At 36.8% G+C, this 17,307-nt stretch overlaps 1 protein-coding gene across 2 annotated transcripts in view; it reads left to right on the top strand.

Annotated features, from left to right (window-relative positions):
- MOCOS (molybdenum cofactor sulfurase) overlaps positions 1-17,307 on the top strand; it is a 218,864-nt gene that overhangs the window by 26,209 nt on the left and 175,348 nt on the right. For both annotated transcript variants that reach the window (XM_065667756.1, XM_065667755.1), the window contains exons 2-3: positions 2,255-2,344; positions 5,062-5,128. In XM_065667756.1, coding sequence (XP_065523828.1) covers positions 2,255-2,344; positions 5,062-5,128 — 157 coding nt within the window. The remainder of the gene's footprint in view (positions 1-2,254; positions 2,345-5,061; positions 5,129-17,307) is intronic.

The following is a 17,307-nucleotide window of genomic DNA, read 5'->3' as shown; positions in this document are numbered from 1 at the left end:
TAAAATAGCAAATGTTATTAAACTAGGGGAAAAGCACAATGAATGTTATTAATGTTCTTTGCCAGTGTTATGCATGTGACACATTCTTTTCTTTCTTTTGAAAATATAGTTTTATTGAAGTAAGTAAGAAAAAAAAACCTACTGCATAAAAGTGCAATAGCAATAAAGATATTTGTTTCAGCACAGTCTCAAATTATAAGAGAGCCTATTTCTTTTCTGGGGGCAGTGGAGAGAGGGCATTAAATGCTGTCCTCTGTTTCCAATTAAACAGCAGCATTGAAGATAAAAGTTTAAGAATCAATATTTTTCCCTTCCTCAGCCAGATGCCCTCCCATATTTTTGCAGTCATATACCGATAAGAAGAATTTAAAAAATGACCAACTGCTTATTTTACCTCCATTTCACAGAACTGAAATATTATCCTTCATAAGGAGTTATGTAACAAACCAAAGTTGAAAAACCACTTCAGGGAGCCTTTAGCTAAAGCTCTCTTAGTCCCCATTGCCTCACAGGAGTGTCAATCAGTATGGAAAGTGCCCATCCCCTTATCAGTGGCTGGTTTGTCTTTGAGAAGCCTCAGCTGGGTGCTTAGTTTTTGCTTGTGCTGTAGTTGTGTTATCATGTCAATGCTGTCAACCTCGTTGACTGATCCTTCCAGCCCCAGCTTCTATAGGGCTGGAGGTATCCAAAAACAGTGGTTTTCTGCCTTTGGAGGAGTATCATGAGGTTGTGCTTGTGGTGCCCATAAGAGCTAATGAGCCAGTTGGCATCTCTGTGGGCTTTGTTGAGAAAGAGTGTTGGCCAGGATGATTGCCTCCAGTACAGCAGTCTTTCTGCCCTATCTGTTGCTCAGGGCTGCCTCTTCCCTTTCTCAACTCTAAGCCTGCCTTTCCCAACTCTTCCAGCTGTAACCAATGACCCTGGGTTGTTTATAGCCGGGCTATGGTGTTGGTGTTCATTGCTGTTACTTCTGCTTCAACTCTACCTCACAGCAGAAGAATTTGGTGCCAAGCCATTAGCTGCATGGCAGACCCTGGTCTCAGCGCAGCCTTGGTGAGCATATGGCCTTATGGAGGAAGAGTGTCTGTCTCTTTGTTTGTGTCCCCTTTCTGGCAAAGGACATGTTGCTGTGCTGAACAGGGCTGTCTCCTACCATGATGCAGCATGCACCTGTCCCTTCAAACCCCCTGCATTTCAACCATGATTGGTTTTATCATTAGCACTGCCTCACATTTTTACCAAATGGATCACTGCTACAGCAGCATAATATATAATAATGTGTATTTCCAAGTGCCAGGGCTTCTCGTTTAAAGCTTAACTGAGTTTTAAATCCCTTTGGAAAAGGAAAGCCTTTAAAATACTTAATAAATTCTAATCTTAATCATATTCATCATTATTAAAATTTGAAATAGGTTGAAATACTTAAGGTAAGTGAAATGAAAAAACTAATAAAGGGCATGAAACACACTGGAGAAATGGAAGAATAATTGCTAAAGATTAGGAAATCTAAAATGGCCAAACATGAGAAAGCCTTCATTTCCAATAAGCATTTATTTAAAAGTTTTGCAATAGCTTAATAATATAAAAGGAGATTTTAAAAATGAATCGAATGTTAAGTGCAGCAGAGTGGCAAGAAATATTTAAATCTATCAAAACTTAAACTAGTCCTGTCTGTGGGCTTCATGCATGATTTAAGCCTTGTCGGTTCTTGAGAGAGTTGATTCATTTGTCATCAAGGAGACAATACTACTGTTGTTGTTATTAATAATAATTATTATCATAGTGGTAATCATAGTTTTCATTATTAGTGCCTAGGACTAATAAAATACTATGGCTGAAGACGCTAGCTTGCTTAGTCTTATAGAGGCAGAACAACAAGATTTTTCTCTTCCAATGAATGTGTAATCTAAACATGAAAGGAAGGACCTCTTAAAATATTTTGGTTTCAATTAAAAGTTCTAAAGATGCAATTGAAATGTCAGGCTTCTATTGTATCTTTTTTTTTCTTTAATGTTAATGAATAAAATGTGCCTTTCTTGACTATTGGAATGCATTTGAGAAACGCTTTTTGAGAGCTGTAGAGACCTCTAAGCCTCAGGCAGAGAAATATACTCAGGAAGTTTAGGGAAATTGACTTTCTGAGTGGTGTACTGCACTAGGGGTGTTTGGATGATGCCCTTCAAAATGTATTCTGTGAGAGAAATTGGAATTAAATATTAAAAAAATGGATCTATTAATTTTATTTTTATTTTAGGGATTACCTACCTTGACCATGCTGGTTCAACACTTTTCCCAGAGAGTTTACTTAAAGCTTTTACTGATGACCTCAGAAATAATGTTTATGGTAAGTGCAAAACAGAGTTCCCACCAGTCTTCTCAAGTTTCCATCTAAATGGATCGTAACTGTGCCTCTTGAATTGTTAGAAGAGTACTTCTGTGGGTATTTTAATGCTGCTACAGAGCACTTGGAAGACCAGTGATTCTGTAAAGGAGTCGTAGTTCCTTTACATTACCCTTGGCTTTGTTCTTTGGTGGTCAAGGACGTGTCTGTATTGGTGAATAAGAAAAATCAAAGGAAGCATGACTCTGCTGCCCAGGGGTTAGGGCACCCTGCTGGGGATAAACAAACACAATGTAGCTCTGAGAATTGTTTGTTCAGTCTTTTTTTTTTTTTTTTTTTCTCCACACAAAATGCAACAAAACTAATTTCTTATGAAAGAACCAGAATCCAGAACCACCCCCTTCTCAATGACAGTCATCACAGGGAGCTTATACTGTGGCTTAGTACGGAAGGAAGTTTGCTGAAAGATGCCAGGTGAATTGGTGCAGGGAATAGGTGCTATACCTCTCCCAGACTATTAGAGTAATGTGCATAATCACAAAAAGGATGTGTATTGCTAAAGCAATCTTGCACTTAAAAAAGTGAGTAAAAATACATAATTGTGTAGTATCTTGGTATAGATTTAGCTATTGCGGCTGTGAATGTGGGCACTTTAGCACCATCTATAAGTACTTTGTCCCCAGATCCTCTACTTAAACTTTTCATATCTTTCTATTATTATCTAGCTTTTGCAAGGAAAGGTTGGATGAGATGATCCTTGTGGTCCCATCCAACCTCATATTCTGAGTCTGTGAGCTGAGAACCACACACTGACTGTGCTTTCATACAAAGGCAGCAGCATCCATTGTTTAGGAAATACTGTTGCTGTGTGAAACAATTTACATTAGAGTGATTCATGCTGAACCAGAAAAAAATATATACTGTTCAGTATTATCTATATATTCTGTTACTAGTCCCACTGAAGAAATCAAGATTTCTTCTGTGTTACTATTTATGGGCTATGTGTCCTTTTTGCTAGTTTTGTGTCTATCTTGTGCTCCCCGATATCCGGAGTGAAGGGATTCTTCACTTAGAAACTAGATATAACTGTTTTAAAAGAAAACTGTTTTAAAAGAAAACTGCTTGCTGAAGCACTGGCACACTTGAGCTTATCACCTGGGCAAGCCACTTGACAGTTCTGGGTAGTTTTAATTTTCAGTGTGCCAGTGTACTTGTCATTTCCCTCTCTTTTGTTTCCTGAATGCTGGGTAGGCCAGGATCCAGAGTGTGGATCTGTTCCACTACGAAATAGATGTTGTTCTTGATAGGAATAGATTTTTTTTTGCTGTTACAAGATACGTTGATTTGATTACATTCCAAATCTTCTATTCAAGTGCATGTCAGTGCTATTAAAATTAATGTTCTGTCACTACAATCCTTGTAAAGTGAAATGTATGCACTCTGATTCTAGTTATTTCAAACAACATTGGGCTCAACCCTTATGATAAGTGCAATCTGTGGCAGAAAAATAAATTAATTTGTGAATCAATTGAGTGCTTGTAAAAAGAAATAGTAGTGCTGCCAGTTTAGAGCAGATTTGCATAGTACCTATAATGCTATGGGAGAACAAACTCTAATTTCTAATACTGCATCTAAAATGGTAATATGAGTTCTAGTATGGTAAAATCTCTTTTTTTTTTTTCAGTTATATCTCTGATATGCTGAGGATAGTAAAGAGTTAATTTAAAAGACACAGATGGGAGTGAGGGGGGAGTTTGACTTCCAGCTCTTTTTATTTTTTATTGGTGCTAATCCACAGGCTTGAAGAACTGCAGTTTAGCTGTTGCATGTGCAAATGAGGGAAAGTAATGTAAGAGAGATTCTCACTTCTAAATTGAGAGTATTTGAATTGGAAATTGCAGAAATGCAACATCGGACATGAAAAGTCTAAGTATTAGTTTTGGGTTTGAGCTCTAAATTTCTTATTCTTTTCAACACCTTTACTCTTTCAGCAAGGCGATTTTGAAATTTTCAAGAGAGTAACTAATATTGTAGCCTACTGATGAAACTGTATTAATATAGCTGGGTTTTTTTTTTTTCTTGTTCTCTTTCCAAACTTTTTAGGCATGTTCTTTGAGCATTTACTAATAGTAAAGTGTGCTGTGCCTGTGTCGATATTGCTGTAATCTTTTCTGCTCAAGAAGATAAATTCATGCTGTTCTTACGTGCTGTCTTAATTACTAATACGTGCTTGTGCTGAGCTGTGCTAAAGTGGCTACTAATTTTGCAATAAAACTTGTATTTTCATGAGCTATTTAAATTTCAGACACTAAAAACACCAGGGTTAATCCTGGTGTCCAAACATGAATGTCTATTATCTCCAGATGCTGTCTCTTCTAAATTGCTTCTTAGCTAGTGTGCAAATATATTTATGAATGTGCATTCTGTCTGTATTTTTTCCTTGTACGTTTGTGCATACGCGATTGTGTTGGGGTGTTTTTAAGGGAAATATCTAAGTATTAGTAGCTGAAGATTCAAGGTCTGTCATAATTGCTTTCTTCTGTTATGTCCCCTCTCTTGACTAACCACTCAAAGCAGCTTCAGGGCATTGCTGTGAAGTATATGTTAAATCTTTCTTTGTCATCTTTTCAGGCTGGCTTGGTGTAATACTTTCATGAAAGAAAAAATTAATAGCAAAAATGTGATTAATGATTAACTTCTATATCTCTGTTGTCTCCTAGGCAACCCTCATAGTCAGAATATCAGCAGCAAGCTGACGTATGACACAATCGAGCATGTCCGATACAGGTAGAATAATCTTTCTTTCAGATGTTGCACGATGCTCTTCATAGTTTTCTTTTTGATTAGCCTGTGCTGTTTTGATGACTTTAATGAGATGTCTTTTTCTGAGGGTCATCTATCACATCTAAAGAAAACACCTCACTTATTAAGCACAAGGTACTTGTACAATCAAGTGTTGGACAGTCAGTTCTTTTTCTCCCAGATGCCCCAGTTCTCAAAGTTGTGGAGTTAAATTAGTGCTGTAATATAAGTCTATGGTTTTAATTAAGATATAGAAGTTGCAATCTCAAAAGTGATTATTAGTAAGATGGTATGGTAAGATAGTAAGGTGGAACGAAATACAAGGGCATAGTTAAAATTCAGATGAAATTAAATAGGTTATAACAGCTTGTGAGAATTTATAAAAAGCTTATGCAAATGTGTACGTTGTTTAACAGCAGGTACTTCTGCTGGTGTAATAGAATACCTGTTAATGTAATTTTAGTGTGATTTTTAAGAGAAAAAAGAAAAAGAGAAAGTAAAATTGAGTGCTGGGTCTTCTGTGTTTTGCAAGCGGGTGAACTGAACCTCTAAATAAGGTATTCCCCTGAAAGTCTGGGATAGAGTATGCTGAAAGTACCCTTCTTCCATTAGACACCATGAAGAAATATACAAGTTAGGTACTTTGTTATTGGTTTTAGGGGGTTGTTTTAACTAAATTGCTATTTTATAAAATATGTCTTTATTGAAGGACATGTATGATTTTAGTTTGTTTGCCTGCTTTTAATGTCACTCTTTGTGCAAGAAAAGAAGTGTCGTGGATTCTTATTTGTTTTATCAACTTTCTTAAAAGCAAAGATTTCTCCAAAACACATTACAGAATTCAAATCAGTAGTGATGGAACTATAGCATTGTAATGTTCATCGCTGTAATGAAGAAAATCTGTCGTACACCTTTCTGCTGCTTTTTATCTGACTACATTTTTATGAGGATGTGAAAAAACCCCGAGATTTCTAGCTGGAAGATGCTGCTGGCTATAACCTGTTTTCACCTTCCCACCTCCACCCCCTTCCAATTTTCTGGAGAACTATTTATTTTTGCTTCTTCTGCAACCCTCTCAATATGCTTTGCAGGCTGACAACCTATTAATGTAGGGCCACATGAAATGAGACTATCTATAAGGAATAGCTGTTTCCAAAAGCAGGCACTTATAGTCAGGTACAGCAATCCTTGCAACCCTGCAGAGTCTCCTGAGCCTACCTGTGTGCTCACGTGCAACGTTAGCATTCTGGTTTCCATTTACTCTCAGTGATATTTCAGTGTTGCCATTTCATCGTTCTTCTTATGAAAGCACAGCAGAAAGTGTAGCTGTTTCTAGAATAATTACTATTGTACTCTGTGTTCTTCATTTTTAGGGAGTAAGGAAATAGACTTTCACCATGTAACAGATTACTCTAAAAGGGCTGACATTTTCAGCTTGTTTCATTTTGGATCCTGCTCTAGAAAAGATTAAGACTTCTATAAGAGAAGGATGTAAGATGATAAGAATCAAACAAGAGGTGTTTTGTTGGGTTTTTTTTTTTTTTTGGTTGGTTGGTTGTTGTTTTTTTTTTCTTTTTAGGGAGAAAAGCCCCCTGCATCCAAATGAACACCTTTAGTATTGCACATTAAAAAATTTGTCATCTATCCCTATAGAAATTCAGTCATTATTCCTCAATAAAAAAATTAAAACCATAGTCATCAAAAAATCATACTCATAAAAATTCAGGAAGAAAATGCCCCAAAACTAGTCATTAAGTCAGCTACCTAAAAGGCAATGAAAGTATATTAAAAATCTCTATTTCCATGCTGTTGCAGCTAATCAAAATAAGCAATACGGCAAGAGAGAGAGACAGACATATCTGTCCTGCATCACAGTGCGTAGACTGGATTTCCTTAGTGAAAGAATAATTTAGTGGCTAGTTTCAGAAATCTTAAAACAAATAGCTTGCATATAAATCTGCTTCTGGCACATGGCTGTAGCCAGAAGTATGGCTTTTTCCAGTGTTTGACTCCAACATAATATGTTTTTTTTTTTTTTTAAATAAAAATTAATTTGATTTTCTGATGAGATGACACAAGCAACTAATTAAAAACAAACACAAAGCTTAATTTCTGATTTATATTAGTCAATATTGGTGATAGCAGCATCAGAATAGACTTTACTAGTCTGGCAGTGTACACTGTTCCACAGTACAAAGCTGTATGATTTGGTTTTGCCTTAACATTGGCTTGGTAGACAGAATTGACTCTTAGAACATGGATTTGCAAGAAAACAACATAAGTAATTATATATCTGAGTCAATGGACGTTTTCTACCACTTACGAAATTACAATAGTCAAAGCATCTTACCTCTTGACCAGCTGAAGTACAATAAAATAACTATTTTATTCTTAAAAACATTGCTTCTCTTTATTTGTAATGAACTACAGAGACATTTTTAATATTGTGTGTATCTCTGCTTAAGCATGAATGATTCTGAGAAGATGAAGCAAGAACTGTAGTAAACCTTACTAAAAAATATAAAATTTATGCACCAAAAGTTTATAGATCCTTTTTATGACTTTGCTTACAGATGTATGGAAATGCTATTGCTTCACTTCCATATAGCTAAAGAACATAAGTGCAGTATCTCCTTATGATGCTGCCGATAATGCAACTCAAGAATTCTTTACACTGAGTGTTAAATAACCCTTTTCCCATATGGAAGCATTTTAAAATACTAGCTTTCTGAATATTTTAAAACTTTGTCCTTGTAGATTTTACAATATCAAATTGTGTAGCACTGTCTTCTAACCAGAGCCAGACTGAAGTTTTAGTGTTGTTTTATGTTTGTGGTGTGTTTAAGACATACAAGAGGACAGTTTTCATTTAAACACAGTTTTGTTGACTTTAATAGAGTTTTAATGTCCATCCTCGAACTTTTAGGTACTGTGATATGCTAAATGTAAGCATACTTTGGGAATTCAAATATACATTAAAAAAGAACCCACAAAATTTCAGCTAAGATTTCGCGGCCAGTCATCTAGACTGTGGCGATATGTATCATAGAATATTATAGAATTTTCGCACTGAAGCTAAAAGGATTTGGCATCGACCTAAATGGGATCAAGTTTAAATATGGAACTGAAACACGTATTTCTATAAAGGCCTCTGTCAAAATATACCATCTAAGTGAACTGTAAGAGGATAATAATCTCTGTACCCTGTGCATACAAATGAAAAAAGGTGCAGTGAGCATATACAAAATGAATGTAAATGGTTTAGTATTTTGAAAAGTATTTGCTTCTGTGGTAAAACACATAGGTGGTACTGGATTTTGCTAAGGAAGCAGTCTTATAAATGCTGTTTGCAGTTTAATTTACTTTGTATTTGTAGAGAACATTTCATGATAGCAGGGTAAAGCTTTACATTTCTTCTGTAAGAATCCTACATTGCTTATGAAATAAGTTTCCATTCCAAGTCTAATTTTTTTTTTTTTATTATAACATGTTCTGAAACAGTGCTATGCACAAGATAAGATTTTATTTTCTTTTATTCCCAAGTTTAAGCAGTTCTGCGTCTGAAAATAGTAACGTTAGAACTGGAACATACATGAAAATTGGTTGACCTTTCCTACACAGGAAGAAATAGTAGATACAGTATCTGCTTAGTATTGATTTGTCCTTTGCAAAGGTCATCAACGGGAAACCATACAGATGAGTGACATCTGAGTGCTGCATCCTGTCCTCCTTAATGGTACCTATCAACTCTAAAACCTTGCTTCAAAACTGGGATGGTTCATCCCTTTTGCATTCTTGTTTTACAGTACCATTTACAAATGATGCTTTTCCTATCCTACTGCTCAGCAGGGCAAGTCTGAAATACCACAGTCAGTGAAGCCTAGCAAAAAGAGTCAGTGCTCACAAGGGTGGTGGCTTATTCCGTACATGGCACATGGGAGAATCATTAGAGGATAATTCTGAATAATGGATTGCTTTTTTGGAAGAGCTTGATGATAGGCAAGAGGGATAGTCTTTTTCCTCATGGTTTATGAAACGGTTTTATGTAGGTGTGCAATGAAACAATCCCAGTGTGCCCACAGCGAGCTGGCTGATATCCCAACTCCATGCTCTGTTATGCACTGCATAGCAACAGAGAATTGTTTTTGGTGCGGGTGCTTCTTGTTTTCTACTTGGTCACACCTGTCCTGTTCTGCAGCTGCAGGAACCCTTTTTTTTTTTTTGTCTCCTTCTTAGCAGTAAAAGAAAAAAACTAGTCAGGTGAATAGTAAACTTAAAATGAAGACAAATGTCTCCATTTTATGGACAGTTGTTTCAAGGAGTCAACCCATTCATTTAGGTGGGTTTATTCTTTGCAATCCTATGCAAGGCAGTAAAAAGCTTCTGGACAGGGTAACAGGTAGTGTTATTTTTTTAATTAATTAGGAGACTGGTTTAAGGACCAATGAAACCAGTCTGTTTTATTTTTGAACTTTACTCTTGGGCTTTTGTTTCTGTTTTACTAAACTCATTAACATGATAAACTGAAGCTTTAGAAAGGAATTTGTTAATACTGTTACTCTTCCAGTAGTCAGCTTTATACCTTTGCAGTTTGCCTGAAGAGACTGCAATAAATAACACTTGTGTATCATGGTCATGCTCTTTGAGTAATCTCTGTTGCAAAGAAAGCCAAATCTGGAATGCTCCATTTAATGAAAGAAATAAATATTTCAGTAAAATAAATTAAAATCCGGAGGTCAGGATTGCTACTTTATAATCACAAAGGATTAAATGCTTCTGGGCAATTCTGAGTTTAATTTGTATGGGTGGTTAGAGGGTGTTTTGCAAAGAGTTCTGAAAAACAGTGAATACAACCTTTAATTATTTTCCTTCCCAACTCAGGAAAAAACCTCAGGAATCTGCTTTTATAATGTGGCTGTGACAAAGAAGCAATGGAGAATAAGTTTAAAAGCAATCTTGCTGTGCCATTGCTCTCTAAATAGCATTCAGAATAGGGAGAGTGGTGCAGGCTTACTTGGATTTAGGCCACCATCTTAGCTCATATTTTTTAAGTGCACATAGCATTGCTGCCTCCTCAGCTGCTCTTTTGGCAAGGACCTGATGCCCTCTATGTCTGCGGGGAAGGCTGGGAGAGGGCACCTAAGGTGATGAATGAGCTATTCCAATTGGAGCAAAATACATTGACAGAAGTAGTGACATTTCCCCAATGCAAATTCTTCTTTTCCCTTCTCTTCATATCTTTGTCTCTTTCAGGGTTTATATGGAGGATTTTTTGCCTCACAAGGCTGTATAATACTTGTAGAAGAAATGCAGTGTTTCTCCCTCTTCTGGATTTGCAGTTACTTCCTAAGAAACAGTATAGTGAGACACTGGTCTGTGACTTTTCTGGGAGCACTTGTTGCCCGAGCTGTTTAGTGAGTAGACACATAGTCCTGTTTAGCTCTTTGGAATGCTAGCCAACTCCAGGGGAATCTGACAACTTCATTACTGGCCTAAATGATTACTTACATTCTAAATAAGCTGGAATATTTAGCACAAAAATAATTTCTGCCATCCCCTGTGTGCACCTGTTTGTGCTTGACAACTTTGTTTTGACTACAATGTGCTTCTGTTTCTCAGCATAGTTATACAGTGTTGAAGAGGTGCTTTATTTGTTCAAGTCAAGAAATTTTGAATTCCATCCTGAGTTATGTGTGTTGTACAGAATTCAGTTGGTTTTTTTCTCTATTTTTTTTTAAGACTTCAGACACCTTTTGTTTTGCTGCACCATCTGAAACTTACTCAGTAACCTTCTACCGAGAATTGCATGACAGATGAAAGTTTAACCTAAGACTATTGCATTTTATATTTACCATCATAACCCTGAGGAAGACTGATTCATCCATGTTTTTAGAAGCACAGAGATAATTTATTACTGCACCTATTAAAGAAGTCTTTAAGAATCTTTCTGTGAAGTTAGCAAATCCAGTATTGAACTCTATCTTGAGTCTTACTCATTTCACTTATAAAGCAGTCTGAATATTTGTTGTTATAATTAAACTGTTGAAGAGACATTACAGCATTTCAAAGGGTGGCATCCGTGTCTTAATGAATCTGAAATTTCTGATGTCACTTCTACTAAAAGGCAGATCTTTTTGCACAAATCCTTATACTTGCTGCCTGCAGTCCACCTTGCTGCAGTTTTAACCAGCAAACTTGAGTCCTTAAAGGATCATTATTTGCACTGTGAGTCTTTTCCCCATCCAAAAGCATGTAAATTCTGACTACTTACTGTTCTGTTTCCTCAGCTTTTTGGTACTGTTTTTGTTACACTTCATGACCCCGTCTTGATTTTTAGCACTTTAAACAGAGGTAGCCACTGAAATGGTTTTAGTCTAAAGTCCACCTAAGTGAATAGCTATTAGTGTTGATTGTATTTTTTATCATTATGAACAGGAGCTAGCTAGTTCATGGAATACTATTTACATTTTGAAATATATATATATATATATTTCTAAACTACTGGTTAACTTCTAACCTCCTGAATTTAGTGATGTGTTCAGGAACTTCAGTTATTTTTCCAGAAGCAGATAAGAACTGCAAATAGTAGTAACCCTGGGGGAAGATGACTCTGCAGTGTTTGAGTGATTTCATTGCATTTTCTTTCCTTTTAGTTGTGATGTCGCCTGAGAATTATCTCTGTCCCTATTACATCAAGTGTAGCTGTGGATGCCTTCTCATCTCTGATAATGCCATTGGCTTTTATGTGTTGTTGTAGAGTATGTGTAGCTCATCCAGTCTTCTTGCAGAGAGAGAAAACACATTTACTTTTCCAGACAATGGCACACACCTTCAGGTCTCTCTTTCTCTAATGAACAGGCTATTTATGGTATCCATGCTAGATGTTGTAGTCCTAATGCTGCTGGATTTTTTTCTGTTTTGCTGCCCTTTGCAACCTTTTGTCTTGCTGCAAGTCTCAGTTAATATTCCACATCTATTAGTGGTGGTTACCTTTTTGTCTCCCCTCAGCACTGAAAATCCACTTGGCCACAGGAAGATGCCAGCTAGCCATGTTCATTAAACATGTAATGGCTTGTAACCTAGGTTATTGCTGCCCTGCTGAAAATTTGAACCTTTCTGTGGCAAAAAGCAAGGCAGCTGCCCAGGTTATATGTTAACCAAAGGGACTGGAGCCAGGGGGAGTACTGCACCAGCAGTGCTGAGCGAAAGAAACTGACAACAGGGAGTGAAGAATGGGCGGTGACTGCCAAAGGGTAATGATGTGCTGCAAACCAGCCAGCTTAGCCCGAGAGGAAGGAGATGAGAGTGTGAAGTCCCAGTAAGGATTTTAGGAGGTTTCAGGACAGCCAGGTCATAAATATATCTGGGTTAATATGGTTCAAGAGTATGGAAATGCACTGAGATTGAGACTCATTTCCTGCTATTACAGGGTACTTTTCCTCTACTATTGGTGATCTTTTGCCACCGGGAGGGCTAGAAAACTCTCTCTTCCACTGGATCCTGCAAAGTCATTGTTCTTTTGTTTCTGCATCCGAAATCTTCATTGCATATAGGCTTTTGTGGTCTTTTCTACCTATATCACCTTCTGATGCATTTATGTAGAGGAGGCCTGTCCCATTCACCTGTTTTCATAGGTTGAACAAAATAAGCTCCTGTAGCTTCTACTTCCAAGGTGTACTCTCATCCCCCATCCCAATCTCATTGACCCTGTCTCTCGGCTTGTTCTGGATTGCCTTCATCTTTCAAAAATGTGTAGTCAAAATAGAATGGGATTGTTGAAGTAAGTCCTACAGCAATTCAATCAAGGCTATGATAATTGAAACAGAATAAATGATTCATTAAATGTAGGTGTGGCCTGATCAAGTATTCTGGGTTCTAGGAGAAGACAAAAAGTATTGTAGACAAAAAACAGTTGTAGGCAAACATGTCCTTGAAATTAAGGGTGCCTAAGAAGCAGCATAAATCATGGTAATATACAGGAATATGAAAGATAAATGAAGCAACATTTTGAACAGAAGTATCTCCTTTATATTAAGGTTAAAAACATCTAGTGAATCCAGGTTTAATTTGCTAGATTTTATTAGTATATTTGCTATGCATCAAGGAAGAAGAAAATTGCATCATTCGTATTATTGAGTGCCAGTTCAAGAACATGTAAGAATACTTTAGAATTTATTGCAATCTGCTGGATGGTGAGACTGTTTAGAGTAGTAAGATGTGTAAATTTTGGATTTTATGAAAACTCCCTAGGCTTGTAGTGAATCCAGTGTTCACAGTCAATAGCATTCAGAATAGCTTTTCAACACAGGCTTTTCTCAGCTATGCTCTTACCATTTATTTTAGTTTGTCTTTCTTTGCCTTTTTTAAAGGTTTTTAGTATTTCACTAGGTTTGGATTTGTTTTTTTTTTTTTTTTTTTTCCATAATACTGGTTACACAGTAAAGAGTTTCTAGAGATAGGAATTATTTCTTGGAAAATCTGTCTCTGCTCACAGACCAGATTTTTCTGACTCATGAGTAGACTGTGTATGAAAACAGTGTTGTCTTAGAGGAAGCTAAAGAAACCAAACCACCAAAAGACGAAAGATGATGAACAATACTTAAACTGACCTCTTGAATATAATGCTGAGGCTTTTGTGCTAATAAAGGAAGCACTGTGCATTATTGGTGCAAGGCATAATCCTAGTTAATTTTGCCCTGCTAAGAAAAATTTCACTTGCTGTCCATTCAAGTTCCTTGCAGCAGGAGAATGAGATCTGCCAGACAATAAGAGCTTGTTTGAAGATGCTTACAATCTTGCTGTAAATCTGTAAAAGCTGAAGGTATTTTTTTTTTATTTCACGCAGATTTATCTTCTTGTGGGAAGTGAAAACTAGAATCCAAATCCAAAATATTCTGCTAGACAACAGCTGCTCTGCTAGCCTTTCAGGGCTGGAAACCATTTAGTCCCGCACTGATACACTGCAAATCCAGTAGTCCTCTTGTACAAGCTTATTGGAAAGTACCTATCTGGTCTTCCAAGGACAGAACAATGGGCCCCATATATTTAATTTTAATTATGCAAAAATGCTGAATGTGAATTCTGTTAGTATCATACACACAGTATAATGTGATTTTCTTAGTAACATACTTGGGAAATGTTTCCTCCCCTGCAAAAGATATTTAGGAATGATTCTGATCACTTTATTTTTATCTGAAATCATGTAACAACACATTTCCAGTAACTGTTTTACAATCTGCCTTTTTAGCTCTTCGGGTATTACCATGCTTTCAAACTTGAGTGTGAAACTACAGACCTCTGAAGTGTGGCTGAGACAGCATGTGAAGGCAGTGATGGAGCCTGGGTCAAAACGGACCTCCTAACTCTTCTTAGTCATGTTCCTCCTGTGTGAATAGTGTGCTATGAGTGGATAATTTCTGCACGATTGTCCATGACTGCAGCATAAACTTTGCCTATGTTTATTTGTGATGAGTTAAACATGTTACCATAGTAGATTGAAAGGACTTTGTAAATTTGTCAGCAACAGGTTGCCTTATCTAAGGAGGAAGCCTGAACAGCCATGATATAGGTCAGGTAACCAAACATGCCTGAGCCAAAGCAGGTAGGAGCAGTGCCTCTCCTCCCTCCTACTTGGCAGATATAGCTGTTCGGAAGAGGCAGGCCTCCCCCCAAGCTTTCCAGTAGCTCTTTCCGGCTGTCTTGATAGTTATCTCAGTAAATGGGATGCTGTTACTTCTCTTCAGGTCTCCCGCTTTCTTCTTCAGGTGGGAGAAAGTTTTACCGTGTGGCAGCCTTACAGGGTACAACCTGAGCCATATGCATCATCTGAAGACAGTGCTAAAGGGTAAATTTCTGTCAGTCAGTGAGAAATCTTTGCTGTGTGGAACGTAGTCTACTAATGAGTATAATATGCTGCTTCATTTGTAAGGAAAATAAAGTAGTGTAATGCACTTTGTAGGCACAGATACAAGCAACAAAATTCTGTACTTTTTCAACACTTTGAACTATACCTGTGAAAATTTAAAATCAAGGATACATAGCAGGTCAAATACAAAAGACTCCACTGAAAATATGTAAAGCATTAATGACTGCTCCAAGTATATCTGACCATGTTTGCCTATTTAAACATCCAAATGGGATGAGATTGCTATAACAAATAGTACTGGTATTTAGCATTTGTAATGAACTTCAGAATGAGTTTGATGAAGTATGCTTTTAGTATAAATTGGAGTTAAGCTATACTGCCAAAATGTGATATCATAGGTGGTATTCTTAACAATGAAGAGCAAATGAAATTCTGCCTGGTTTTAATTAAATAACCACACACTTCACTGAGTTTTGGAAATTTAATTCTCTTAATCTGAGGTCTCAGGCCCTGAACAACTAATGTAATTTGAAAGATAGTGCTGATATGTTTCAAAGCTGTTTGTACTTAACATAATATTCATGGTGTTTTCTTTTGTAGATTTGGGGTCCTTTTGATTTCTTCGGGTGTTTATTCTATTGTGTGAAAAGGAGTGAATATAACATTTTTCGTGGTTGTGGCCCATGAAAGTCAGAGCTGAAAACTATGTATCAATGAAGATACAGTCAATCACGAGTATCAATGAAAGGGCTAAATCATCTGGATTCTGGTGTTTCTGCTGAGGGGCTGTTGGTTGTAGTTATTCCCTGTGGACAATATGATGAATATGTCTGGCCTAGTGGAAGGTGTCCCTGCCCATGGCAGGGAGGTTGGAACTAGATGATCTTAAGGTTATTTCCAACCCAAAGCATTCTATGATTTCTATGTGCACCAGGAAGGCACTCCTGGCAACTCAAAGCCATCGGAGGCCTTCCAAAGTGGGAGGGATTGACCATAAATTCTTGTTGGGAAGGGTACCTGCCATTTTTAAACTGCATGGGTTTGACAAAACACTGGAAAGACAGGTAGCTGAAGATACTCCTGTGGACAGGTCATGAAGCTTAGAGGATATTCCCCCGACAAAGATGCCAGGGATGGATGTAATAAATTTACACATACCAGTGCTAATTACTTCATTCTCAGTGTTGCGAAGAGATCTGCAGAGCTTATTGCAAAGAGGAGAAAAAGGAAAAAGTAACTTTTAATGTTCATGTTATACTATGCTTTGAGTTATGTTTTCCTTTTTGAGAGAAATTAATATATGCTTCATCTTTTTCTGCTCTCCCTAATTACATTATCATATGACTCAAGTTACTACAAACTAAGCCAAGATGGATATAAAGTCATTTAAGAATGAAAGTACAATTTTACTTAGCAAGGATACATGATCTGAGGGAAGGTCTAGGTAATTAGCTGGTCTGTAAAAAGTGTTGATGTTTCTTGAGTTCAGTATAGTCAAATTTAAATGTTTTGATGGTGAGTTTCTCATAAAACGACCACATTCAACCCATTTCAGAACTATATATAGGAGGTTGCAATCTTTTTGAAAATGTTTGTATGGGGTTTAAATGCTTTGGAGTCATCTCAGTTTTATTTTCACAGCCTCAGGTATTTTTTGACCTCCATTATAAGTAATTTAAAAACAGTGGCATATCACATTTTCTATGTCACTTCCTTGACTTTCATTTTCAAATCTAATTGAGGTTTACTTGCAATGAATTTGAGCTCTCAAATCACTTAAGCCATTACTGTAGCAGAAGCACTTTGCCTTTAGGGTGTACTTGTATTTCTACATTAGCAAAATCGTGTTTTTTACCTGTACAGTGAAATTCCCCATATCAAACTCAAACAAGAGAAATAGAGATTAAATCCTCTTTCTACATGGGAGAATTTTGCTGAAATGGCTGTATTGATTTGTTATCATATACTTGACCAGTGTAGTAGCTATGGCAGTAGAATTAGGTAAATGTGGAATTAAGCATTTGGGAAACTATATTCAGCATAACTTTTCAAGAAATCAGAGTTATAGTGTGCAATTAACAGCTTAATGGACCTTTACCTCCTCTAGCAGCTCATTTTAAATGAGACAGATTGCTTGGCAGTGTTTAATAAGAAGTTTGATTACATACAGTGTGTAAAATGAAGACTTTAAAATTAAGCATGTTAGAAGTAATTTCTCTCAAGCACACGTGGGTTGCTAGAAAAAGAGCGTGTATGAACTTGGTAACTTAGAATATAATTACTAAGCTGCAAAACATTG

The sequence above is a fragment of the Lathamus discolor genome, chromosome 2 (assembly GCF_037157495.1).
Source record: "Lathamus discolor isolate bLatDis1 chromosome 2, bLatDis1.hap1, whole genome shotgun sequence".
NCBI lineage: Eukaryota > Metazoa > Chordata > Aves > Psittaciformes > Psittacidae > Lathamus > Lathamus discolor.
This window is presented reverse-complemented; position numbering and strand designations above follow the sequence as displayed.